Below are 27,539 nucleotides of genomic sequence, written 5' to 3' on the forward strand. Positions count from 1 at the left end.
TTCCTCCCTTTCTGTCCACAGGTGTGACCTGACCCGGCAGAATGGATGAAGGATTCTTTCTGTAGCCGGGAGTGTTTGTGGCGCACAGCTGCCTGGCTCAGGGAGAAGGCATTTGAATGCAATACAAGGTGAGTTAAAAATGTCTTTGTTAATGTTTTCCACCTGTTGCAAGATGATGGTGAGAATGAAGATCAGTGCTTTCCCATAGTGTGGGACAAAAGGCTTTGTGGATTGGGAAAACGAGGCACTGACCTGAAGGCCCTTGAGGTAATACAAGGAGCTGCTGTGCAGCCCCAACATGTGCCAGACCAGCCTGTCCTGCACTCAGCCCAGGCTTCTGTTAAGGTATTCTTCTTTTTGAATGAGTTACGTCAAACTGCTGCAGAGCAGGTCTGGCTCAGGGAAAGCAACAAAAGGTACAAAATGAAATAAAGTCTAAATGCCCAAAAAGTAAAAACAAAAATGAAAAACAACAACAACAAAAAAACCCAGCTCTGGCTTAGGAAAACGGTTTCTTGAAACACTGGAGTTTTATTGGCAACAAGGCTCTGCCTTTCACATGCTCAGCCCCTGCTGCCTCTTCCCACAGGGCACCTCCATGTTCAGCCCCAAGAAACCCAAGGGGGTTGCATCCACCCCCCCCACAACCAGCCCTCTGGAGGAGGGGGACAGATTGAAACCAGCCCAATAAAACATTCACAATTAGTTTCATTTAAGAAGGTGGTTTCTGGCCGTGCCGTCTCCTGGAGGAGACATTCACGTTGCAGGGAGCAGCAGGCACAGCCAGCCTATACTGGGGACCATTGGTGCCTGACATCCCACTGGTGGCACAGGCACCACAGTGCCCTGCAGCACAACCCTGGGCACCACCAGCCCCATACCCTGTATCTCCTCAACCTGCTCTCAGCTCCCCATCCCCTTCCAAGTCCTGAACTCCTCCTTGCACAGGAAGCCTTGAGACACACATTTCTGATGAACGCTTTCCTCACAAACTCAACACTCCAAACATGTCGGGGCAGAAATACCCATGGCTCTGACTTCCCCCCACCTCCAGAGGGGTCCAAAGCCCTACACTGCCGTACAGGCATGGAGAGGACAGGGATAACAAGGGACGCACGTTATAAATATAAAATCATATCTGCTACAAACAGAGGACGCATATTGTACATCTTTGACCCCATATACACAAGAACACAATATACACAGAATGTCTCGGAGGAGTGGGGGCTTCACAAGGAGCTTTCAGAGGTCCCCCTGCTGCCCTCACACTGTGCGGGGCTGCACCGATGGCACATCAGAGCGTCTCATCACAGTGATGTGCATCATGCAGACCACATGGGTAGGTTGGGGCCCCCACTGTGACCACCACAGTCTCACACCTGGGGGAAGGCAAAGAGGAGGGAGAGGAGAGGGCAGGTGTGAGCAGCTCCCTCATGAACCCACAAGGCTTGAGGAATGAAGCTGGGCCCTGAGAAACTTCTCACCCTGCAGCCCCAGGGAAGATCTCCAGCCAGTCACTGATAAGGCATTTTTGTCTGGGAGCTGGATCAAACTGCAGCTGAAGAGAGAAGGGAGCAGATGGAGCAGCACACACATGTGAGGCGGTGAGTGCATGTGTACATGTGTGCAGCACTGGGCAAACATGTCACAGCAGAGCCAAGGCAACCAGCAGCTGGACAAGACCAAGGCAGGGCTGGGAGAGCTCAGTTATCTGTAAAGCTGACCCCTGCCCCTTTAAGCCTCTCTCCCTGGCTCAGGCCACCAGCACAGAGTGAAATACTGACGGTGGTTGGAGTGGCACATCCAGGCGTGTGGAGTGGCAGACAGGCACGCAGAAGAGTTAAGTCAATGTGAGCTTTGTACAGCAAAGAGCAGCTCCCAGCTGGAGCATCCAAGGACGTGGATGACAAAATGCCACAGTGATCAGATTGGGCCAGGAAGAGGAGGAAGAGGGAGTTGAGTCCTGGCACCTATCGGCGGTAATGATTGGGAGCATCTGCAAACATGTACTTAAGTCTGTAGGCTTCAGCAAGGAGGAGCCCAATTTCTTCATTGCCCCAGTGTATTGTTGGCAGGTTCTGTAGCAACATCAGAAGGCCCTGGAAGAAAAGATACTCACACTGGGGCAGCTGATGGCAAAACGCAGACCCAGAGGAAGCCCAGAGATAGAATGAACAGAGGCAGCAGCAATTAGGAGCTTTGGCTCATTGCACTGGCAGGTGTGAAAGGCTCAAGAGAGCATTAAAACGTGCTTGTATCCAGCTCTGAACAAGTGAAGCACCCTTAGAAGCCCTGAAACTTCTTGTGATTAAGGGTGCTGCCATCCAGTGTTACAGGCAGACAGCAAAAGGCAGCCACAAATGGGACTCACTGCGCCTAAAGCTCAAAGCCAGGAAAGAGCTGGTATTCATCCAGCTGTCCAGTCTCTGCACTGAGCACAAAGGCTATGGGATTACTTCTGAGCAAAACTCCTGAGACTGGATGATCTCGGGGCCAGTTTTGAGGTGACAGCTGAGCATATCCATTCCTGAGATTCCACCCAGGGCAATTCCCTCCCCTTTTGCCCAGAAGAATTAGCCCCACACACCAGGGACTTACTTGGAAGTCTTCCTCATCTAGGATCTCCTTCCGCCATCTGACAAGAATGCAGCACAGACATACAAGTGGAAGTGAGAAAAACCCTCTGGTTCAGACTGTAGGCAACAAAACTCTGGGTCAGCTCCTATGGCTCTGCTGGAGCACAGCTCCCCCAAACACATGTCCAGGTGTCACCCTCAGCTGTCTATAAACACCCCAGAGGCCACATTTTGTTCCTCATCTCCCCAGCTGTGTGGTGCCTCATCTCCCTGTGTGGGGAATTGGCCCAACAGTGAGCAGCCAAGGAGGGATGGCAGCAATTCCACATACCTGGTAGGTGTCCCAGAGGCGGATTGTGCAGCGAAGAGGCAGCTCCCTCATCAGCAGATTGTTCATCCAACGAAAGGCAAACTGCAGATATTCAACTTCATACTTCCTAAAGTGATTATGTACCTGCTCTGAAACAGCACAATTCACTTACACACCTGGGGATCACAGCACCTCAGCTCCTGCACAAGGTACTGCCCAAATCATGCTGGCTTCCACATATTTCAAGGCTGAGGAGGTCTCACAAACAACACCACCACTCACCTCATCCTACTCTGCCAATGAAATCCCATCCCCAGGAGCTTTTTGGCCAACCATGCTCTGCCCCTGTGCACTGTAGGGGAACATCTACCCCTTGCACTGAGGGTTCCTTCCCACTAGTGAAGAAAGTCTCCCACTGTTGTGACAGAAGTCCCCCCAACACCTACCATCAATCCTGCTCACAAGCTCCTCCAGAGCTTTGACTTTCTTCTGGATGCCTGGCTGTGCGAAGGTGTAGTTATCCTGAAGGGAAAGGCCATCAGTCAGAAGCAGCAGCTGCAACAATTGGAAATGACCAAAACCAGATCGCCAGCTCTGCACCAGCCAAGGAGATATAACTCCTGAGTGCCACGATCAGCTGCCTGATCGTCTGAAGTCCCCAATAGTTGGGAAGCTTATGAGGAGCGGCTGAGGGAGCTGGGATTGTGCAGCCTGGAGAAGAGGAGGCTCAGGGGAGACCTTATAGCTCTCTATAACTTCCTGAAAGGAGGTTGTAGTGAGCTGGGAATTGGCCTCTTCTCTCGTGTAATCGATGACAGAACTAGAGGGAATGGTCTTAAGCTGCGCCAGGGGAGATTCAGGCTGAACATTAGGAAATATTACTTCTCAGAAAGGGTAGTCAGGTATTGGAATGCACTACCCAGGGAGGTGGAGTCACTGACCACGGGAGTGTTCAAGAAATGTCTGGATGTTGTGTTGATGAGTATGATTTAGCCGGGAAGTATTGGTAATGGTTGGACTAGATGATCTTCTAGGTCTTTTCCAACCTTGATAATTCTGTGATTCTGTGAAGCTGGGACAGTGCTGGCTGCACAGCTGCAGCTCGCTCTTTTTTCCCCTGGAATTTCATCCCCAGACCATGCCCAAAGCAGCAGAAATGTCCATGAATGCAGGGATGCACTGTCAGAGAACAAACACAGGCACAACTCCCATTTTAAATGCCAGGAGTGCTGCAAGTCTAGCCCAGTTACACACTAGTGCCAGGGGATACAGAGCTCTCCTCATGATACAGAGAGAAGACAATGGTGCTGCTACACCAGGCAGTGGGAGACATCTCTGCAGCTCACCTGTATCCCATCCAGCAGCTTGCTCATGCACCAGAAACTGTCAGCTTCGATGCTCCGTAAAACATCCTGTGACAAGTTTGTCACATCGAAGTTCTCCACATCCTCTTCTGCAAAACAGACAGGGAGGAGAATAAGGGGGAGTGGAGAGCACCAGGTGGTTCACAGGAACACCAAGAGGCTTTAAGGCTCCTTGCATGCAGCTGCGAGCACAGCTGAAATGAGTAGCTTTCCCAGTACAGAGCAGGACATCTGTGCATTGACCTGCTTCTCCAGGCCAGGTGAGTACCAGCACCCAAAATACTCAGCAACCATGATCTGAACCCAGCCCAGCCCCCCAGGGGACCAGGAAAGGGTCTCTGCTGCTGGTGTCATCTCCAGGGTTCAGAGCAGAGCATGCGTGAAGGCTCTGACATGGGTGACCTCTGCTGCTAGGGCATGTCCCTCTATGGGTGAGGGCAGCTCAGCCACCATCATGGGGACAACCAGGAGAGGCAAATCCAGCAGTACTACCAGAAACCAAGGAAGCAAAGGCTGCCCTGGGCCCAGAGCTGAACGAGGAGGCTGAGCTACCAACCCTGGTAGAGAGGATTTACCAGCTCAGGACTGAAGCACAACAGAGATAAGCAGTCACACCTTCCCCAACGTGACCACCTGACCTGACCACCTCAGGGCTCAGCTTTCAGCCCCCCACAGCATGCTGGATGAGAATGGGTGAGGCAGCAAGATATGAAACTCAAAAGACAGCTGCCAACTCTAAGGAAGAACAGGCTCTAAGGAAGATCTTCCCAAAGCCTCAGAAACCTTTATGGGAGAGCAAGACTCTCTGGCACAGCTGCAAGGACCTTAAAGTGCTCAAACATCTCCTTGGACAGTGGAAGTTTCCAAGTTAATTCCAGCACAGAGCCTGACAGCAGTGCCATTTATCAGAGGGACTGCTCAGCTTTGCAGAACCCCTCCTCCTACTGGACTAACAGGAGAGCTCCACCAAACAGAAGCAGCCCTGTGCATGAAAAAGCCTTGCGAGAGCCTTGTGAGAGCAGCAGATTTGTGGAAGTTTGTTTTTGAAACTCAGTGCGTTGGGGTCTAAGCACAAGGGCTAACAACAGCTCTGTCCCCAAAGAGTGTTCACTAAATGCAAATTGGCTCAGTCCCCCAGGAGAAGACAAGGAGCCCCTTGAGGGTGGCATAATGACAACACTGACTGCATTTGGAGCAGGAATGCCCTCTCCTCCAGGCCAGCTGGAGGATGACCTTAACCTGGACACTGCACAGGGCAGTGTGTGTGGGCAGACAGAGGAAGGCAGGGGTTAGGGAACAGCTCTGGGTCAGGAGACACAGCTTCAGCCTTCCTGGCTCAGCCAACACAGCAGCTCCATCCATGTTGTCTTCTCCACACCGCTCACAGGAGGAGAGCATCAGCACTGCTGGCAGAGGCCTCTGTGGGAGCTGTCACCACTAAAGCGAATCAACAGATGCCAGGGCTGAACTGACCCATCTCCAAGCCCAGAGGCTCAGAAATATGAACAGACATCTTTGCTTGGGAAGGAGCTGAGATGGAAAGGCTGGGGTCAGGGCTGAAGCCGTGCCACTCTGTTGGCTCAGATGTGGTCAGCAGCACCATAAAAACCAATGCAAATAGATCCTGGCTGCAGGGGGATGGGATAGAGCAGTGAGTGCAGTGCTGCTCCCACCTCTGCCCCTCGCCTATGGTGGCGAGTGGTAGAAGTGCTGCTTGCAACACTGGAGGCCCGGGTTTGAATCCCCCCTGTGGCGCAAGTGGTAGAAGTGCAGCTCTGCAGCACAGAGGCTCGAATCCCAGGGGTTGGACTTGATGATCTCTAAGGTCCCTTCCAACCCGCATGAGACTGTGATACTGTGACTTCAGGAAGGGCACAGGCTTAAGCCTGTGGCCATCTGGCAATCTCATGCAGTAGAAAGCATAGCAAAGCTCTTTTCCAGCTGTAGGTCATCATCCAAAATTACCAGTTACTCTTCCGCTGGCTCCTCAACAGCCATCAAGTTTCCAGGTAATTAGAAAGGCAGGCTGTTTAATAGATATCCATCTCACTTCCTCGATCACTTCTCCCTAGCAGGAATATGGGCAAGGTTAAGGAGCAGGATGAGGCCAAGTGTGTCCATCTGGTACTGGTGGCTCAGCCACACAGCTGTCACCTCATGCAGAAGAGCTCCCTGCAGGGCTCCAGGCATGGCAAGTTCAGCACAAAAAGTGTGACAAAGAAAGGGAGTTGGTGATAAGCCTAGGTGACAGGGAACAGCCTGCTGCTTGCACTGGCACAGGGACAAGAGCAGCAACTCTGCCAGCAAAGAAAGACTGCTAGGAGATCCTGGGCATGCTGCAAGAAGCTTTGGGGGGGAAAAAATAAACATAAAAAGTCTCTGGAGGGCACAGCTCAGCTCAAACATCTGTTCAGCATCATTAAGAGGCCCTGCAGAAACAAGCAAGATACTCGACATATGGCTCTGAAAGGGAGCTGGTGGCGCAGTGACAGCTGCTCAAGGTAGGCCGGGGAGACAGAGGGCAGAGCTCCTGTGAGTGACACTTCAGTGGGGTTTAGTTGGTCACTGAGATGTGAGTACATCACACTTCTACCTGAAGGTTGGCTTTGAATCCCAACCTCTGGAGACAGAAGGGGATGTGTGGTATTGCTTGGGTAAGTACAACTCTCAGTGACAGACAGAAGGCCACATTCAGAGGATTAAAGGGGCCTGAAACATGGCAAGAAGTCCCCATCAGACAGGTCCTAGCCATGCACAGAGAGTAGACACCTGATACCCAACGTGGTACATGACTGTAAGAAGTCATACGAAGTACCTACAGGCAGCTCCAATATCACACCAGCCCTTTTCTGGATCAGCTGACTCACTCTTTACTTCTCAGAACAGGGAGTTCACTCCAGGTAGCAGCAGAGCCCCACACTGTGCTTTCTCCTTCAGACTGTAAGGAGCAGTACTTTGGCTCAGAGATTAGTCCTGACCACATGGCTATGACAGTGCAAACTGAGGGGGCTTACCTCCTCACAATGACCTCAAAAGAAAAAAGACCACTACTAGCTCACAAAGCTTTAGGTAACCAGTGTGACTTCAACAAGCTGTGGATCAGATCCTGAATCATTTATTGAAGAGGATTTCTCTATCATTGTCTTAGAAAATCCTTTTCCTTTCTCTTTACAGTGAAAAAATAATCCTTATGCTTAAATGGTCTTAAGGCATCCCAGTGTTCATGTCAGCCCCAAAACACAGCAAGAGCTGGAGAAAGAATGAAAATCCCATGGGTGAAAATGACCTGCTGTCCAGCTAAAAGCAAATGGCTGTCAAGAAAGCCAAAGCAGCTGGGAGAAGTCAATTTAATTCTGAAACTCTCAGCTTGACAGACACACCTGCACTAACAGCATAGGACAAGAATCATTACTTAAACTGTTTATTTTACATTCTCAACAGGATCTCTTTATACTTTAGTCTGTCCTCCTAGAGGAAGAACAAGCTCCAAATTCCATCTTGGAGAGCAAGATCCTCCCCACCACCTCAAGTTCAGGGCATCAAGGCTTTGCCCAAACTCCCCCAGCACCTGGAAGTTCCCACCCTCCCCCAATCTAAGTACATTCAAATGCAGATCTACCCTTATGCTTCAACTTCTGCAGAGCTCAGCAAGGTTATGAAACTGAAGCAAAGATGCACTAAGGGGTCAAGAAGCATCTCTAGCATAGCACAGGAGCTGAGGGAAAAATCCCTTCCAGCAAGGTGATGCCAGCACTCCACACCATTGCAGTCAAGAGGCAGTGAATATCACTTACCAACATATTCAGAGAGGAACACAACAAAGAATGGAGTGACCAGGTCATTGATTCCCTGTACATAGCCACTGGCTGGGTGTCGAATGGCCCATATAAACAGGATTCTTTCAAAGATCTAGGAAAGAATTGAAGGAAAGCAGGTACCTGCATTAGCCGTGCACAAAGGAAAGGCAGAAAAGCATTACTGCTAAGCTCGGGGAGCAAAGATCATGCACTGACAGGCTCTTTTCTGCAGCAATATGGTTAAGATAAGAAAATACCAGTCCTAAGAAACTCCTGCATGACCCACAGATCCCCACAAAGGCCAGCCCACTCTTCGCAGAATAAAATGACCCAGACTCCATATCAAAACTGCTGCTTAAAGAAATGCAGACACCAACTTTCCAAGAGCTGCACACCTTGTGGAACATTATGTGGACAGCTAAGGCTGTTACCTGTGCTCTTTATCCATCAGCTGTCAGCACAGCACTCCCAGCAAAACATCACAATCATTGTAGTACCCAACAGAGCAGCCTCCATAACCTACAGACACATTATTCCCAGGACATCATACACTGACATACCACACACACACAGACTGTTTCCAAAGACAACAGATGCTCACACCTCCTGGCCACCTCTCCAGCAGCCCAACGTGATTTTCTCACACACTGCTTTGCACAGAGGCGTATTTGTAGTGAAACACAACTGACGTCCTGCTCTGATTCAAATTCATTGAATCTGTTTCAGAACAAAAGCTTCAGGACTATCACCAATTCTTGCCAGAAAAAAATGCTGACCTCATATTCCCTGGTCTCTAAGACTGATGCATTTCAGAAAGTTAAGGACTAGACCAGGCAGTGTGAGCATGTATTTGCTGATCAGCTGGGCAAGATTTTGGGAGCTGTCATCCAGGATATTTGGTCTGCAGAGTTACCTCAGTCTAATGGCACTGTTAGTCTAACTCTGTCCCCTTACCTCCTGGACAAGTGGCTGCTGAAAGAGTGGGATGAGTGGGTTTGTCCTTGGAATGTCAATGTGGATCTGGAAGAGAGCGTGGGTCAGATACATCAGCCATGCTTTTAAGGGGCACGATAACATAACAGAAAAGAATCCATCCTGCAGTGCCCCTCAAGCGAGAGCTGCACTTGTTGATGAGCACTGTGAGTGCTACTGATTGCAGCTGCATAGAGGAAGTTTCCTACAGTTCTGCGTTCAGCCTCCTTTGCCCCGGGCTGGGCTAGTGACAAGAGATGGGCTGGGAAATCCAATTATTTGGTCAACTTAGGGAAGACTTAATCCAGTACTTGCAAGGAGACAGACAGAAGCACAGTGCTCCATCCCCAAGGAGAAGATGCCCAATAATTAACAGGTAGAAGTCCTGGTATGACCCCAACACCAAAGCATGCAGTGGCAAGAGGCCAAAGAGCCAGGCAGACAACAGGTACCTGTCGGTAAGTGTCCTGATGGTGCTCCTCATTCCGGGAATCGTAATACTGCTGGATGAAGCCAAAGTACTCCTCCCGTTTGCGCTGTAAGGTCAGCTTCCGACGCTCCATGTTTGCAGGGAGATAACCCTGCGGGAGGAAACCCCAGATCAGGGCAGCCCCAATTCCCTCACCACAAACCAACCCCTAAAATCCTGCCTGACAGCTGTGCACGTGGATGCAGCAGATACGGGGAACCTGAAGCAGAGTAGGAAAGGCTTTGGCTTTCCCACACCCCGGTGCCTTTTCTGATCTGGTACAATCCAACTTTACAGGATTCAATTTCTTGAAACAAAAAGCTCTAATCCATTGCCACGTTCCCAGCGCCTGTCTACGGTTTGTGCTCAGGACATGTAGCAATTACCTGACCAGAAAAATCCTACAGCTCATTGGTAGGCTGGGCACAGACACAACGTGAGCAAAACTGGATATGGATTTGCTCCCACCAAAGTGGGAGTGCCCCAGACTCCCCCCAGCCTCCTGCATCCCAGCTCCAGATACTCACTGAGAGGAGACGCCACGTCACAGGCCGGACCTCTCTGGGCACTCCAGGCCAGCTGCATTTCCTCAGCTCATCTGCAAACGGACAGTGGTGGCAATGGATTAGATCCTAGGCACGTCCAGGCACCACTACACCTAAAAGGAGAGGAAAGCCCAGTCTGCTCCTGCAGGCTCTGGAGACACTGAACCTCCAGGAAGGCTCCACATTAGCAGATGTGGATCTGTGGCTGGAGGGTGGAGACACTTGGCTCAACACTGGGACAGGAGCACTGGCTGCCATGGTGCTGACCACTGGTCCCTCCTCAGCAGAGCTCAGTACTCATGTGAAGCCCAACAGCCCCCTGTGATCACAACCATCACCTGCGACCAAAACCAGGCAGCTGCTGGAAAGGGTTATCATCTGCCAATACACAACTCATTTTTTCCAGCCTCGAGTAGATAGTGAACCTTGTTTCAAAGAGGCAGCAGGCTTCCCTCTGCCTCCCCACCCACAGGCACCCATTATGCCACTTACCCAGGTCTGTGTTGTGGCTGGAAAGAAGCTGACGAAATTTCTCCAGGCGGGTTTTCTCCCTTACTGTCATGGGGGGAGCACCCGAAGCGTTCTGGTCAGATATCCGGGCAACAAGTGGAATGACAGGCCGAAGGGGGAGGGACTGCTGCTTCGGGAGAGGGGTTCGCACACAGGCCTCCTCTGCACAGAGAGACACTGCAGTGAGGCTGGGAAGAGGACAGCAGCTCTTCAACCCCACTGTGCTCCACTGACCACCAACATAGGCTTGGCACAGCAGGCATCATTTCTCTTGCCCAACCCCAGCATACAGAGCACTGCTGGCCCACTTGAACCAGCCAGTCCACAGAGATCTGTTGCTGCTTTTCCATCACTTCCCCCCATTTCTTTTCCTTTCCTTCCTTCTGCATCAAGATATCTGCCTGCCAGCAGGTCAGACTTCCCCTGTGACGTATGGGAGGATATGGGAAAGACAGAGGATGAGGCAGAAGGAAGCTGAGGGAACCACAGAAAAAACAACTTGCAGATCTGCCCTAATCAGCTTCAACCCAAAGAGTGAACAAGCTGACTGCAAGGTCCTCTGCAGGGTCCCATCCTGACCTTGATTATGAGCAGCACATGCTGACCAAGAATTTAAGAGACTTTCGAAACTCCTCAGAGCCCAGAAAACAGAATCCTCTAAGACAGACATGCCTGCATCCACAGTATTGCACTGCAGAAGCTGCTCCTGAAGACAGCTCTTACCAGACATCCTGGAGAGCTGGGCCTCACTGCTGGACTTGTTGACCTTGCAGTTGGTGGGCATGTCACTGAGAGCAGGCTGGGCCCTCTCAGGTTTCACTCGCAGCTTGCTGTGGTTCTCCAGGACCTGTGCTGCCGTGGCCTTGGCCACTTTAGAATTCAAAGTTTGCAAAGAGGAAGAAGAGGAAGTGAAGTCTTCATCTTCATCATCACCAATGTCCCAGGCATCACTGGTGTTGCGGGCAAACTCATGAAAGCTGGAGGCCTTCTTACTTTTCATAGGCAGCGCGTTGGCTTTGGAGCGGTCCTTGATGAAGCTGGAAGCCAGAGAGAAACAATGTCAGAGCAGCACTGTTAGATAACCCACCTTCTTTCCTTCCCTGCATCCTAGCTCCATAGAGGCAGTCTCTGGCTTTCCCCAGTTTCCTAGTTCCACCTCCCAAACCCCAGAGCACGCGTTAAGCTCCCCATGGCCACCCAAGCTGGTGTAATCTCAGGGCATGGAAAGTTGCAGTGCCAGCTAACGGCTGGAGAGGTGCCAGCCTCCTGGGTTCAGAAGGGCAAACAGAGACATACAGTTTCTTTAGCTCTGCTTCCCCCCAACCCACAGAAAACAGACAAATGAATCAAAGAGAAGTCCTGTGACCTGGGGAGAGGCATGCCAGAACCAGCCTATGCTCCTACACACTCCTGGCACAGCTGTAGTCGCTCCCAGCAGACAGACCAACTGTTTCTTTTCTCAGGTGCAGGAGGAGCCTTTCCATTCACCCTTAAGCTGCAGGAGTCAAAGTCCACCAGCTGAAGCGTTACAGACAGGAACATTCACTGCTGCATGGCACGAGATAGGGATAAGGAGGCCGTGCAGATCAGCACTGCCTCTTCCTGCTGGGAAGGGTGCTGTGGTTTTGCTGCTGACCCTGCCTGTTGCCAGGCTGCTTTACTTTGCCCTTCCTTCAGCAGTTCCCTATCCAATAGGTGCAGACATCACTGCTAAAGAATGCATCTTCTCCTTTCACATGCCTGGTGCAGATCTCTGGCTACAAAGGCAGCAACAGATAAGCTTTCCTGTGAGCTTTCACAGAGCCCAGGACAGCACCATAGTCCTTCACAGCCCTTTTTGTACATGCCTGAATTGCAGCTGCACCAGTGAGCTCAGACTGCACAGAGCAGAGGGGATACAGACTGAGGCTGCACTGGTACCAGGACAGCAACCCCAAAAACGATCCGAGTTAGCTCAGGAAACATGAATGAAGCTGCTACATCATTTCCACATTCCCAGCAACATGAACCAGTCCAATCAGGAGGAGATGGAACATCACAGTGCTCGGGATGCTGCAGACCTGCCTAGACTGACCCAACAAAAAAAAAAAAAAAAAGAAAAGAAAGCAAAGCAAAGCAAAGCACATAGGCCATGCCTCCAGGAGACAAACTGAACTTACTTTTTGGTGAGGCGGGGATCCAGTGGAGGATGCTGTGCTCCATAGACAGGCTGAATGCTGCAGGGAGGGAAAAGGAAAGAGACAGTGCAAAATATCTCAGGGCACCCATGGATGGTCTGCTCAGCCTGGACTGGGGTAACACTTCTTGCACGCTGTTGGAAGCCAAATACAGACCAAAATCAACTTCAAGAAGCTTCTGCCTTCAAAGCCTTAGGTCCAAAGAGCCACAATTAGCTGAAGAAGCTAATTTTGCAGAAGCAAAGAGAAGCTTTGTTTAAACTCTTAGGCTCTTTCCAGCCTGAACTGGGATTTGCCTCCTCAAACAGGATACAGATCTGCTCTCTGCACATCTCAGCCACCAGCCACAAACACTGACATTCATTCCCTTTTCCATCCAAAAAGCTGGTCAGGTTTGAGGATTCACACCTTTGAGCCCTCCACAACAGGGCAGGACTCTATCCAGCGACACCAGGACTCCTCAGTACTGAGGATTTCATCCCCATGCTGGCACTCAGGCTTGCAGCCAACGTTACAGGGAAGCAGTCTCTGGTAAGGGGTTTGATGCAGGTCCAAATCCCAGCTTAACCAACCACTTCCTATGTGGTCTGGAAGGAGTCATGGCTCAGCCCCTGCAGAGCTGGATGAGTGCTCCAGGGCACAGAGAGCCTGAGAGCTGTTGGCACTGCATGGGAAGCACTGCCTTGAAAAGGAGCTAATAGATGAGCACTCATCACTAGTTTCACGGGCTGTAGAAGTGAGACAGGGATCCTCAGTTATTACCTCAACTCGGGAAACTATTCACAGCCACGTCACCCCAAACGCCACACTTGGATCTCTGGACATAACCAGCCCTCTGTAGCCCCAGTACACAGCACAGCCCCACACCCCGTGGCAGATTCATAGCTGGCACACAAAGGACAGGCTTCCCTCAGGTCACCAGGGCTTTCCAGGAGCCTCAGATGGAGCCTGGATGTGGTGGGGGGGGATCACAGCCTGGTGCACCTGGAGAGCCAGCAAGAGACAAGCAGGTGCCGGTGCCAGGGAGCAATGCGTCCATCTGGAAGGGAAAGGCGTGGAGACCAAGGGCAGAGGCTGGGAACAGCTACAACACAGACAGAGGCCAAAGAGGGATGGGCTCCAGCTGCAAAGGGCAGCTGCTGGAAGTGCTGGAAAGGCTCACTGTGCTGGCACACCTCCAGTCGGGGCCAGGAAAGAGTCTGTCAAGTAATTAACACTGAGGAGTCAGGACAGCTATTAAACAGAGGCACCCTCATGGGTGGAAAGAGCAAAAAGATTACTGGGGTTAAAAAAAGCTATTTCCAAAAGACTCTTGGCAGCTCCCCACAGGAGAGGAGCCTGCAGAGCCTTTCCAAAGCTCAGCACAAAGCTCATACCACCTCCTAACAACAGTCACAGAACTGCTCTTCCCTGCGAGGGGACCAGAACTGCCCAGGAACATTCACGTGCCACCAACTAGTGAACAGTTTGATTTCCACACGAAGGGACAGAAACCACACATGGGTCCATGTGATGCTCATCAGCAAAAGGAACTGTCAGAATAGGGGATGTGGGAGCCAGAAGTGCATGAAGAAATCCCTTCCTGATGCTCTGAAGCAATTGGATGATGCTGTCGCTGCTAATGGCCAACACAACGACAGTGCCCCATCCCCCAGGCAGACCTGCTGTGAAGAGCACAGGCTTCCACAGATGAAGTGTCCCGGGCTGATCCACTGCACAGCACACCTGCTGGAGCTGCCACACAGGCAGCTGAAGGTGAAGGTCGAGCTGAGTACCACCATCCTGCATATGTTTGTATATAAAAATATACATGTGTCCATATAACAACCTGGAGAGGAAGCAGAGCAAAGGCTCCGGGACATGCAACAGGCGACCTGAGACATGCACACATCTCCACAGCTGCCAATGGCAACTCTGCACCATGGAGCCTGAGCAGACTCCGTGCCTGATGCAGCTCCTCCAGCTCAGCCCATCACTGACTCTCAGCACATCCCAAAGCGCCTCACAAAGCAGCGTCAGCAGATCCCACTGCTACAGCTCAGAAATCAGCAGCAGGGCAGCAAGTGGCAATCAGTAAATACTTCGTTTATTCACTCATCTGGCTCTCCCTAATGCATCACTTAGATGAACTGGCTGTCTCCAAGTTTAACTCTGACTTTCGCACACATGGGAAGCTCAGGGCAGGCATCACGTGTGAGCAAATACCACTGAGTCAGGAGTTGAGACCTGTGCTGACACTGAGCTCCCAGATTGACAGCACGAGCCCCCTGACCTCCTCTAGAGCTCGGTGGGACAAGGTATTTCCCACTACCTCCCTACTCAGTGCCTGATGCAATGTGTGCCCGAGCTCTGCTGTGGCACCTGTGTTACATCTCTTCTAGGCACTGCAGCAGGGAGAACACCTTCAGCACGTCAGGGCAACCGCAGAGACTGAAAACGTTTTATTCCCAGCAGACTCTGCTTCTCCCTTTTTTAAAAGAGCATTTAAACAATGCACACACTGATGCCTCACTACTCAGCTCTCCATAGGGCAGGAAATAAACAATGCATCATGTAGGACAATATGTCAGACCAACCTGCCAGCACACCGCAAATGAATGACGAGGTTGAGAACTCCCAGTGTAAAAGATGCAGGGCAGCTCTGGAGCCATGAAACACTATCTGCTAGTGAGCATCTTTGAAAAGGACTGGCACGAAGAGCGTAAGGAACTGGTAACAAGCCTCTTCCACACCACAGGACAGTGTATTTGCAAACTTGTCTGTTAGGAGGGGAGCACTCTGCCAACCCTTGATGTTGGAGTGCATTGTCTGTGCAGGATTGGCTGCCTCCCAGACCGGTTCACCTGGTTTGAGTTTTCCAAGCTGGCTCTCAATCATCAGCTGTGCAAGAGAGATGCTGGCAGCAGAGCCCAGCACAACATCCGGGGACAGGATCACAGGGACACAGAGCAACATGAGGACAGCACAGCACCGTCCTCCCATAGGAGAGAGAGAGGAGGGATGCACAATGCTCAGTACTTTCCCTTTAGTTGCCACAAACTCAGGCTGCCTCACCAGTCCAAAGGATATCACAGAACCATTAAGGTTGGAAAAGACCTCTGAGCTCACCAGAGCAACCATCAGCACCACATCCACTAAAAAACAAAGCGGAATCTGCTGAGTTGGGACCACTCACTGGTTCCCTCCACCTGCCACAGCAGAGCCCCACAGCTGCAATGCAGACTGAGCCAGGAGGGAGCTTTCCATAGGTAATCCCAAATCGAATCACCCCTGCAGCCAGCTAAGAGCCCTGCACCGGGAGGGGAAGGGCAAGATCCAGGTGAGACTGAGTGTAAACGAGGTGGCGCCAGGTGCCTCTAAAGGACGCCCCGCTCTGCTCCCGCAGCCGCTCAGGGACGTTTCCCCCCCACACACCCCCCCAATCCCACCCGGCCCCAGGCGGTGCTTCTTCACCTCCAGCAGGAAGGAGCAGCCACAGCCCAGGGACCCTCAGCGGGGCCGCATCCAGGAGGGGGGCAGCCCACAAAGGCCCCACAGGGGCCGAACCACCGAAGACTCGGAGCCCTTCGCCCACTGCACCCCACGGGGCTCCGGCCACGCTCGGGGCACACACGCGGCTCCCACAGCCGGGCCGGCCCCTCAGCGCGGACACGGCCCCACGGAGCCCCACGGCCCCAACTCCCCGTCACGAACCCCCAGCACCGGGGGGTCGCTACCCGCCCTGACCAGGCCCAGCTCACCTGCCCGGCAGCTTAGCGCTCCGCTTCCAAAACTGCCGCCCGCTCTCAGCCGCCATAGCGGAGAGAGGCAGGGCCGGGCCCGGCGGCCAGCAGGCAGCGGGCACACCGGGCCGGCCGGCTCCGCGGCTCAGCGGCGGAGCGCGGAGAAGGCGGCGCAGCCCCCCCACAGCCAGGCCGCCTCACCACTGCCCGCCCGCGGCCCCTGGAGGCGCCATCTTGGATGAGGGGGGGAAGAGCGTCGCCATTGGTCGCTATGCTCCAGGCCCGGCGGCTCAGCCAATAGAAAGTGCGAGAGCGTGTGACGTCACTGTGAAGGAGGTCCGGGGTGGGGCTGCGTGTGGAGGAAGAGACCATTCCGCCCCGGGGGGGGGGGAGAGGGGGAGTGCACCATTAGCGCTGGAGGGGAGGACGAGAAAAGCCACCCACCGCGAGGAGGGGGAGCGAGGGGGGTTACACGGCGGGAAGGGCTGTTCTGTTTAAAGCAAAGCACACGATTCTGTACCAAAAGCGGCTTGTTTCTGTGCAAAGTCACTTTCTGGGAGGGCAGGGCAGACAGCAGAGGGCGGCACAGCCCCGCAGCTCCACTCCGCTCCTCGGTCACCGCTCGCTCCCCGGCAGCTGCTCCGGCGGTTTCGGTTCTGAGCGATACCGAAAGCTGAGAGCGGGGTCGGTTCCTTTTCCCATCCCGGGGCTGCAGCGGGGAAAGGAAACCTCGGGCTGGTACAAAATAAAGAGCGTGTGGAGACTGCGGAGCGAACGTGGGAGCTGCTGCGGTTCTGAGACGCGTGCACGGAGCGGGGCTGGTGGTCATGAGGACGCACGAGCTGGTGGTGGGAGGTTGGAAAGCTCAGCGTTCATACACTGAGAAATGGGAGTTGTCCGCTGGTGTCAATGGGAGGATGAGCGTGGCACAATGTCCCTGTGTCCTGGAGACTCCCCTGGTGCTGCACAGCCCCCCCGCTGCCCGCTGTCCCCTCCACCTACGCGGGGTGGGTTCGCTTTGATCACTCTTTCTCCCTCCTGCTTTTCAATGGCCATTCACAGCTCATCTTCACCTGACTCATTCATTCCCCGGCTTCATCAAAGACTGTTTGGATACACCCAGATGGAGAAAGCATCACCCCTCCACCCTGGCAGGGTGCTAATGGCCTCCATTCTGCTCCAGAAGGGATGGAGGATGAAAGGATGACAAGGACAAAATCACAAAATCACAGAATGACCCGGGTTGGAAGGGACCTCAAGGATCATGTAGTTCCAACCCCCTGCCTAGCAGGGCCACCAAACATATTTACTAGATCAGGTTGCCCAGGGCCCCGTCCGACCTGGCCTTGAACACCTCCAAGGACGGGGCATCCACAACCTCCCTGGGCAGCCTGTTCCAGGGCCTAACCACTCTCCTAGTGAAGAACTTCCCCCTAACATCCAACCTAAATCTTCCCTCCTTCAACTTGGATCCATTTCCCCTAGTCCTGCTATTGTGTGTGGCTGTGTTTTGCTGGCAACAGCAGCCAACCTGTGCAAAACACATCTAGATCTACCTGCGAAGGGAGGATTACATACATTCAAGCACACGCAGCAAGCAATAGGCTATGAGCAAGGGTCTGGGACAGGTTGCAAGCATGGGGCAGTTTCCATTGGGGTCAGCAGTGGTGTGCGCAGGCCCTTCCTGCACTCTTATGGGGGGAAAACCTGAAGAATTTCAGCGTGGGTTGACCTGAAATGACATTTTGCTGCTTCTGTTTTTCTCAGTGGGGTGAGATCTCTGTTCCCACAACCCGCTCTCCCTTCAGCCCCTGACGTGTTGCCTGTGTGTCATTTCAGGTTAACTGAACTGGCTGCTTGGGTTTGAAACGAGAGCTGTTTCATTTCTCGGGTCGCTTAACACCCTCCTAACTGTAACAAACACAGCGATTAAAAACATGAAAAATTACCCTGGAGGAAGGGGAAAAGCTTGGAAAAGAATGAAAACTGCTCTGATTGCCCCTTCAGAAATGTTTTTCTTTAGCTGAAGTTGCTAAATTTGACTCAGCTTTACACACTGGAAAGGTTTTGCGGTGTGTGGTTTCTTTCTTTCTATTTTTTTTTCTTTACGGTGAATAAAGCATTTCTTCCTCACAAAACCCCCCGCCAACTCTCAGCCCAGTGATGCAGTTTCAGTGTGTCATGGAGGCAGCGTCAGCTCAGGCTCCGTGTTGGGAAGATTGCTGCAAAACGCCACAAGGCTTCAGGTGCCTGAAACCTGCACCTGGAGCCGCAGCATGGGGTTATTTCCAGAGCTCTGGGAAGGGACATCTCCCCCCACTTGGTTCATTTTCACCAGGGTTGAGATGAGTTCAGGGCTCTGCCCTCAGCTCCCATACCTGGGGGACATGGAGACATCGCCTGGTGGCCGGTCCCACCCAAGGAAGGGTGCACGTGCTGCTGGGACAGTTCTGCCTGTGGTCTCATCTTTCTTGTTGGCTGCAAGCTCTCAGCACCCATAAATAAACCTGGGAGCCTCTTGCTGCACACTTTCTCCTGGCTGACATTTCCCTTGCGGGAGTGATAGGGCAGGGAAAGGCTGAGCCCTGCTCTTAAGCTCCGCCACAAAATGTCTCCAGCAAGCCAGTGTGCCATGCCTCCGTTTCCCCACATGCCCCATGGAAATGATACTATTGCCACACAGGACTTTGGCAAAACACTGGCAGATCTGTGTCCACAGTGCTTCATTACCATGGAGCCGTGGGACCTGCTGCTCATTCCTCTTGTCCTAAGGCAGGGGTTTAAAATAGCTCCTGTGACTCACTGTACCCAGAAAGGCCCAAAGGTGCCACCACCTGTGTGTGCATTTCTAGCATGTCTGGCTGCTGCTCACCTTCCATTCTCAAAAAGTGATGTGATAAAGAGAGTTTGTTGCCTTTGCTGTGGCTGAGCACTATGGCTGGATGTGGGAAGGCAAAGGTGTGATGAGTGCTGACCCTCTGCAAGTCCACAGCTGTTCCTTCAGCCCTAGATCTTCTCAGTCCCTGGAGGTGTTCAAGATGTGTCACTGAGACATGGTCAGTGGGCTTGGTGTCCTGGGGTTGGACTTGGGGATCTTAGCGGTCTTTTCTGACCTTAATGATTCCACGACGTAAAAGCAGCAGGAACAGCTAAATGGGGAATAAAACACCCATCATCTCCAACCCAATCCTGCCGCTCTTGTCTGGGAGAAGGGAAACTTGCCTCTTGCAACTGGATGAGCTTTAAGGTCCCTCACGAACCAAGCCATTCTGCGATACTGATTTTGGGTCTCCCATGCCATCCCCACACTCCCGGAGGTGCAGGACATGGACAGACCGGGTGGCTCTTGGCTACATGAAGGTGCCACCAGGAGGGAAGGCTGCAGCTCAGGGCACCGCAACGGTGGACTGGATCAGCAGCAGCAGACGGAAACCCCGCAGCTATCAGCACACGGAGCAGCGCCGGACCCGCTCAGCCCTTTTCTAAGAAACACCACAACAGTTGTGAGCATTTACGGGAAGGGTGGGCTGTGCTCAGCCCGGGCAGCCGTGATAGTGCAGGCGGAGGATGCGGCGGGGGGCTCCGTGCTGCTCTGCTTTCATGAAGAGCTGCTTCCCGGATGGTCCGGAGGAAAAGAGAGAGAGGAGGTTCAATGCAAACCGCATCTCTAAATAGGGCTGAACTTTGAAGGCATTCGGAGCAGCACTTCCTGCTCTGAGCAGCCTCCAGGAGATGAAAGATGCAGCTGAGCAGGGAAAAAATAAGCAAAACAAAGCGAGTTGATGCTTTGTGCAGAGGTGCAGCAGTGACACAACACGTGTCACTTCCCATCAAGCAGCTCTACTTGTTGAAAAGAGCACAGGGAATAGGATAGGAATGCTGCTTTTAAGCATAAAATGAATGGCGTAAGTCAAGGAATAATGGCCCAGTTGGGCTGAGTGGGGGGTCTTGCAAAGTAGTTTGCAGACCACTCAGTGCCCTTCCTTGGGGCAGGAGAGGCACAGTCCCGGTGATGGGCATTCTCCAAAAAGCAGCACAGTGCCAACAGCTCATTAGGAACAAAGCATCAACATTCTCATGACATCAAATGGAACAAAACAAAACCTGACCAACAGCCCCAAAGCCAAAGTGTTGCAGAGCTGGGAAGTGGGGTTTGACAGCTCAGAAAGCACATCATAAGCAAAGCATCAGCGCTGCTGACCGACTTCCCATAACGTTGCCATGGGCTTCCTCTGGGGCTGGAGGTGGGGACAGCACAGCAGTGGCTGCCTGCACCCTAAGCAACACCCACCGCGTGGACAGAGCAGGAGGAACAGGCTCAGCAGTGCCGAATGTACTTGGGCAAACAACATCCGGTGTTTCGCAAGCTGGCTTTGATGTCTGTTTACTCTCCATCCCCAGCACATGCTCTCCACAGAGGCCTGGAGCAGACAGGAGGGCACTGCACTGCTTTGATCTCTCCCAGACCTGCAGGGAACAGTCGGGCTGAAGACACCCCAGAGGGCTGCGCTGTGCTGCCTCACGGGGCTGCCCTGGGTTGGAGTCTTTGGGGCTGGGCTGCATTTTCATCTCCATTGGGATGCTGCAGCCCCATGGTGTGTCAGTACCCCACTTGCTCCCACTTCTCTCCATCCCACCCTGCAATAATAAAGAGATGCCTCCATTTCACGATTTTCTTTTTATTTAAAACCGCATTGTATAAAAAAAATAGGATTTCTGAATTCCCCTGTACAATATTAACTATTAACAAAAACCCGCCGGTGACACACACACAGTCTGCATGTACAGACAACAGCGCTCTGCAAGCTCAGCCTGAAGAGTGCATGGGCACACACAGCCCTCCCAGCCCCCAAAGCCCATCTGTGACGTGGGACAGACACATGGACACAGAGCGAAATCTGACTGGGCACTGGGGGTCAGCAGCTGCAGAAGCAAAGTGTGGGTCAGGGACCCAAGTGGGTTATAAATAAATAAATAAGTTATTACCCTCCTGGCTCAGGCTCCTCCTTGCAGGAAAAGAAAAAAAAAAAAAAAAAAAAGAAAGAAAAAAGAAAACATGAAAAAATAAAAATAAAAAAAAATCCACAAAAATAAATTAAAAACTTGGAAGGGGAATAAAAAAGGGCAAAAAAGTTACCATTATTAACAACTGTACACCAAGCTTTGCTCCTGTATAATAACTCTGTACACACATTTACAGCTCTGTTGGGTTGCATTGTTTGTGCATTGGGAAGCAGAGGGCTCAAGGAAGGCATCACCGCAGGGCTCCAAGCTCCTCCTGACCTGCTTCCTTCTGGGAAGGGAAACGTATCTACACCCCGGCCAGGCATGGAAAAGCAGCAGTGTAGGAAAATTCAAGTATTTCCTCCAGCACAGCCCACGTCATGACTGAAGGCACTCGAAGATGGTGACAGCACACAGAGCACAGCACCTGCCCTGCCCTCCCCAGACAGCTTTACCCCCCCCACCCCCCACCGCCACCTCATTGAAGCTTTTCAGAGTTCCAGTCCTCTCACAGTCCCGAATTCAGCAGGCCAGGAAGACTCGTGGGAGTCCCCAGAGACAGAACCAAACCCCCAAAGTTTACTGAAAAGAAACCATCAAGTGAGATAGGACCACTGAGCCCACGTCCAGCTGGGATCCAACCTCTGGCTGAGTTTGGCTCCGGAGAACTGCACGGTGCCAAGCAATGATCTCAACTCAATGCCACAGTCCCAAGGCAACGGTCTGCTCCTTCTGGGACACACAGGAGGTGCTATTTGCCTGTCTCCTGAAGCAAGCTGTGCAGGTGGATCTCAGCTGCCTCCTGGGACAGGTGGACACTCTGCATCCAGGAGTGGTTGGAGATGTCCTCAAAAGACGGTCGGTCTGAGGGGCGCTGGGAAAGGCACCACCGGATGAGATGTTCACACTCTGGGGACGCAAAGCAGCAGTCAGCGTGAGCAGGGGGCACTCAGCACTGCACCCAAAACCCCCACCCACCACACATTGGTGGACTGCAGGGCACAGAGACACACCACCCCCTTCAGCTCCCCAGTGGATGATGTGAACCCCTCACTGCTCTCAATCCAGTGCCCACCTGGAGAGACCCTCTGCCTGAAGTACACCTGGCCACGCAGAATGTCCTCGTCGTGCTCGAAGGGGATGTCCCCACACACCATGTCATACAGCAGCACACCCAGGGACCACACAGTGGCTGAGCGCCCGTGGTACCGATGGTAGCGGATCCACTCTGGCGGGCTGTAGACTCGCGTGCCTGCAGGAGAACAGCGGCTTATGTCCCGTGGGGGCGGGTGAGGACGGCGGGGAGAGGGGGTCACCAGGCGTCACACCACCCCCAGCAGCACGTGACTCTTGTTTACAAACTTTGGGTTGTAAAATAAAGGCAGTGGGGCCGGAAGGTGGCAGCACGGGGTCGGGGAAGGCCGGGAGCCAAGCGTTACATGCAAAAAATAAAACTCCCGAGGGAGGAGTGGGGGGGGGGAAACAACCACACCTTGTGCCCACCCCTCTGCCAAAAGAGAAACGAAATCAATTTAAAAACGACTGTATAAAAATCAAACAAGGGGAACGGAGCCGTCCTTCTGGGCTGCACACCATGCTTTGCAACCTCTCCCCCCCACCACCACCACCATCCAACCCAACCCACCCCAGGAGCTGTTTGTTTTTGTCGGCTGCCCTCCCCCAGCCCCAGCCCGCAGCGTTGGTTGGGTGCTCACACCGGGAGCCGGCTCCCATTTCACAACACCCTGAGGTGCCAAACACTCTGCGGGCAGCTGAATAATGCCACATCTCCACCCCCCTCACCCCCCCATTTTGCTGCATGCAGGGGGACGCCTCGGCGCACGGCAATGTCTCACCATCAAAATCGGTGTAGACGGTGTCCTTGAGGAGGGCACCGGAGCCGAAGTCGATGAGTTTGAGCTCTCCGGTGGCGAGGTCGATGAGGATGTTCTCGTCCTTGATGTCGCGGTGCAGCACGCCGCGGTCATGGCAGTGCTGCACGGCCTCCAGCACCTGGCGGAACAGCTCCCGCGCCAGCTCCTCCGCCAGGGCCCCCCGCTCCGTGATGAAGTCGAAGAGATCCTGCACCGGTTCTGGCCTCTCCAGCACCAGCACGAAGCTGTCCGGACGTTCAAACCAATCGAGGAGGCGGATGATGCCGCGGAAATCCGTGCCCACCTTCTTCAGCAGTAGGATCTCCATCGGCACGCGCGTGCCGCTGGGCTGCGGGGACACCGGTGCTGTCAGCGCCAGGTCCTTTGGTGCGTCCCCGAAAGCCGGGGATGCTCCCTGCCCCATCCCCCGGCTGGATAAATCCAATCAGCCCCAGCCCGAGCTGCTCCAGTGCCCCCAGATCAGCGATATTCCAGTGGCTTCCCCTCTGCATCCCAGAACCAGGGATGCTCTGGACCGCCCCACTCCTACTGTGCATCAAACCAAGGATGCTCCGGATTCCCCCCATCCCACACCCCAGTACAGGGATGGTCTGGATACTTCGCAGTACCTTAAGACAAGGAACGCTCCGACACCCCCCCCAAGCTCCAAAACCAGGGACGCTTCCCAACCCATCCCCCCCAGAACCAGAGATGCTCCATCCTCTCCCCGCACCCCTAACAGGGATACTCCGGCGTTCCGTCCCCCCATCCACACCGCTCTCTCCCCCCTCCCATCCCCCGTTCCCCGGTGCTCACCAGCTCGCCCCACTCGGAGATGCGGTCCCTCGCCACGTGCTTGATGGCCACCTGCGGGGCGATGCGCGGCGCTCAGCGGGGCTGAGCCGGGCCGAACCCCGCCGCCCGCCGCCCGCGGCTCACCCCGCACTTACCGGGGCGCTGTCGGAGAGGCGGATCCCCGAATAGACGGAGCCGAACCCCCCGCTGCCCAGCAGCGGGCCCACCTGGTACAGCTTCTCCAGCGGCTCCTTCTCCTTCCCTGCGGGAGGAGCGCGGCGTCAGCGCTTCCCCGACCCGAGCCCCAGCACCGCACCGCCCCGCACCGCCCCGCGGCTCCTCACCTGCGGGCAGTTTGGCGGCGTGCAGCTCCGCGCCGGGCCCAGAACGAAGATGGGCCAACGAGTTGATTTTGGAAAGCAGCATCCCCGCCGCCGTGCTCCGGCTGCAGCCCCGCCCGAACAAACCCGACCCAGGCGGCTCGGGCAGCCCAGCCCGGCTGGAGGCGGGCGGGGGACGGCGAGCCGAGAGGAGGAGGAGGGGGAGGACGAAGGAGGAGGAGGAGGGAGAAGAGAGAAGGGGCCGGGGGAAGGGGGGGGCGGCGCGGGGCGGGCACGGCGCGACTGCTCCCCGCGCTGCCGGACTCTCGTGTGGCGCGTCAGCCCCGCGCCGGCCGCGGGAGTAGCGAGAGGCGGAGGCGGGGCCGGGGACAGCCGGGGGGCGGGGCCTCCGCTGGGCGCGCCGATCTGACGCCCCGCCCATTCGGCCGCTCCTCAGCCAATAGGGCGCGGCCCGCGCGGCGGAGCGACGGCGGCGGGCAACGACGTGGCGGGAAGGAAAAGGCGCCAAAGGAGCCGGGCGGGGGGCGGCGTCATGGGCGGGGGGAGCGCGGGTGGCGGGAACGTGGGGAGCGGCGTGCAGGGATGGGGGGAGGGGCGGCGGTGCGGAGCACTGTGAGGTCACGCTCACACCGGGGGAGGGGGCTGAGAGAACGAAGGGACCGAGAGCGTCGTGACGGGAACGGGGCTCACGAGGAGCGGCGTGTTGTGCGGGGAGCGGCCGGACGCGGCTGTGAAGGTGACGCCGCCCGTACAGCGCGGGGGGGCAGCGGCTCCACCCGGCCCTGTGCCCCCACCGGCAGCCATTCACACACCCCGTGTGATGCCCCGTGTGACGCCTCGGCCCCGTGCCGGGATGGGCGCTGACAGCGCCGGCGCTTCCCGGCCTTTATGCACAGACACCCCCCACAGCAGCCCTGGCTCTTCATTTCCCCACGTTACTGCAGCCCGGCCGTTCCTGCACCTTTCACTTCATCCGTTCCTACACAACCCCTGGCAAACCGACGCCTGAGCTATTCCCTTTTCTAATACAAGGTTCCCGCTGGAGGCTCTTTGATTAACAGCCTTTCTTTTATCCTTTTCTTTCTTCCTTCCTTTCCCCCCGCAGAAGTCACAGCCTGAAATGCTTCGCCGAGTTCCAGAGATAAGATAAATAAACGCTGGATGGAGGTCTCTGATTACTCACGCTGTTACCACGCGGAGCAAAGAGCTGCGGCCGCTGCTCCAGACGGAGCCCATCTGCACTCGTCGGTCCCGAGGAGTTCCCAGCATCCCACACATATTTGTGGGCTGAATTGTCCAAATTGAATGGGTTTTTACTGGAAGTGCTGGTGAGCACCACGGCTCTTTCAGTGTTTCTTTTCAAAGGGAAACACTCCAGGATGTCGCCCACCCCGCCATGGTGCAGGAGATGCTCGCTGCCTTTTTGGGGCTTAGGGAGGATGCTGAACATCCCTCGAGGGCTGGGAGCACCTCAACCTGCTGGCCTTTTTGTATTGATAAAGTGTGTAGAAATGGGACACGGCGGCCTTCCTCCCTTTTGTTGTTTCTTCTTCTTGTTGTCATGTGGGGGTGATGCAAGCTCGGGGTGGAGCAGGGCTGCTTTTCTCCTGCCCTATTCCCCACCCGAAGCCTGGGCAGGTTCGGGATGGCCGGTTCTGCCAGTCCTCCTTGGGACCGCCTGACTCAGCACCCGGCCCCAAACTCATTGCTGGATTCCCGACGATGAAAGGTGCCACCCAGGCTGCCCTGGAAACGGAGGCCCTTTATTTACAAACAAGGCTCACCCTGGGAGCAGCAGGGCTTTCCTGGGGGCTGCCTTCCCTGACCTCCCTCGGGCCTCTTCCTCTCCCTGCCCAAACCACTCCTTAGCATCCAGGGCAGCAGCACGTCTTGCAACCTGGATGATTTGGGGCCAGCTCATCACTGAGTTCTCAGGGCCTGAGTCAGTGCAGCTCTTCCTGCGGGTGCGGAGGGCTGGCAGCCCTGTCCCAGAGGTGAAGGGGAGGTATTTCCCACATGCAGCAGGGAGATGGGCGGCACGCTGCCCTATTTCCCAACCGTATCCACTCTGTCCTCAGAATAACCCACCCAGTTGTATCCCAAAGCACCCTAACCCGTGCTGGGAGCTGCCTGTTACTCCAGGGCCTGACCTATATACTCACCTTTCCCTCACGCCAGCCTGGCCAATGCAATTGGGATGTGTCAGGCATTCAGGCTAACGTGAACCAAAGCTCATCCTGCAGGAATCACCTCTTTCCCCTGCCCACTTCCGCTTAATGAAAGCTGCCAGGAATGAGGGCACAGCAGAGCAGCCCGCATCCTCTTGCGCGCTTTGTGGATGTGTGGGTCATACACCCATAGAACGGTTGGGTTGGAAGGACCTCACAGCCCTCAGCCTTAACCCTGCCATGGGCTGAGTGCCTCCCCCCCCTCCGGATTAAGCTGCCCCATCCATGGCTTTGGGCACCTCCAGGGATGGCCCTTTGCAAGTAGACTCAGTGGCCCAGGATGGCTCCTTCTGCTCCTGGGTCAAACCCTGCAAATTGAGACAGCCAATGCTTTTGTGGGGGGTCGTGCAGGGCTAACAAGGAGGAAAACCCAAAGGGGTGAAGCAGAACCGGGGGTGTTTGTAGTGCTGGGGGCAGCCTGCAGGAGAGCAGCTCCCAGCAGATATCAAAAGATCAGCCCTCCATGCTGCAAACAATCCTGGCAGCTTTTGGGCTCTTCAGTGGCATTCCAGTCTAACCAGGGCTGTCTTGCATGATAATCAGGCTTAATTACTGCTTTATCGCTTGATTGCTGTGCTGGGCCCTTGGAGCTGCAGTCTTGCTTTCTCAGTTTACTTTTTGTTTCCTCCTCTGCCTCCCACCCTTCCCCGCTGGCACAATTAGCAAATAGGTGATGATGCTGAGGGCCAGGGCGATACCGGGGTGAGACAGAGGGGAATGTGATGGGCTGCGAAGGGAGCAAACAGACCTTGTGCAGCCCTTGGAGGAGACACCCCCAATTTGCTTTCACCCACGTGAGGTCACCCCAAGAGCATCAAAAGTGTGCCCTGCTGTCACTCAGTGCTGCTGGAGATG

General features: G+C 54.3%; 2 protein-coding genes and 1 long non-coding RNA gene across 3 annotated transcripts; 1 reads left to right on the top strand and 2 right to left on the bottom strand.

Moving 5' to 3' along the window:
* Nucleotides 1-493: 493 nt before the first annotated feature.
* TBC1D22B (TBC1 domain family member 22B) lies at nucleotides 494-16,689 on the bottom strand. The gene is given in 14 exon segments (XM_015884791.2): nucleotides 494-2,099; nucleotides 2,599-2,639; nucleotides 2,642-2,693; nucleotides 2,908-3,035; nucleotides 3,333-3,408; nucleotides 4,233-4,339; nucleotides 8,045-8,159; nucleotides 9,002-9,067; nucleotides 9,472-9,600; nucleotides 10,016-10,086; nucleotides 10,526-10,705; nucleotides 11,267-11,580; nucleotides 12,703-12,759; nucleotides 16,461-16,689. Coding segments are annotated over 14 exon segments (1,521 nt in total). The 5' UTR covers nucleotides 16,517-16,689; the 3' UTR covers nucleotides 494-1,970.
* A 4,416-nt stretch (nucleotides 16,690-21,105) lies between these two features.
* On the bottom strand, nucleotides 21,106-24,753 carry PIM1 (Pim-1 proto-oncogene, serine/threonine kinase). Its single transcript, XM_015884785.2, has 6 exons — nucleotides 24,460-24,753; nucleotides 24,271-24,377; nucleotides 24,137-24,187; nucleotides 23,303-23,669; nucleotides 22,522-22,698; nucleotides 21,106-22,355 (listed from the first exon to the last, which is right to left on the bottom strand). The coding sequence occupies exons 1-6, from the start codon at nucleotides 24,539-24,541 to the stop codon at nucleotides 22,198-22,200; spliced, it is 942 nt and encodes a 313-aa protein (XP_015740271.1). The 5' UTR covers nucleotides 24,542-24,753; the 3' UTR covers nucleotides 21,106-22,197.
* A 266-nt stretch (nucleotides 24,754-25,019) lies between these two features.
* Nucleotides 25,020-25,979, top strand: LOC107324618. The gene is made up of 2 exons (XR_001559523.2): nucleotides 25,020-25,192; nucleotides 25,562-25,979. It is a non-coding gene; the product is annotated as an uncharacterized LOC107324618 (long non-coding RNA).
* The last annotated feature ends 1,560 nt before the right edge of the window (nucleotides 25,980-27,539 follow it).

The sequence above is a fragment of the Coturnix japonica genome, chromosome 26 (genome assembly GCF_001577835.2).
Source record: "Coturnix japonica isolate 7356 chromosome 26, Coturnix japonica 2.1, whole genome shotgun sequence".
NCBI classification, from domain to species: Eukaryota; Metazoa; Chordata; class Aves; order Galliformes; family Phasianidae; genus Coturnix; species Coturnix japonica.

Coding starts and splice junctions, on each gene's coding strand:
- PIM1 (XM_015884785.2), bottom strand. CDS start 24,541: ATGCTGCTTTCCAAAATCAACTCGTTGGCCCATCTTCGTTCTGGGCCC. Junction 23,670..24,136: donor TCTCCGAGTGGGGCGAGCTG/GTGAGCACCGGG, acceptor GTGTCCCCGCAG/CCCAGCGGCACGCGCGTGCC. Junction 22,699..23,302: donor CGTCTACACCGATTTTGATG/GTGAGACATTGC, acceptor GTTCTCCTGCAG/GCACGCGAGTCTACAGCCCG.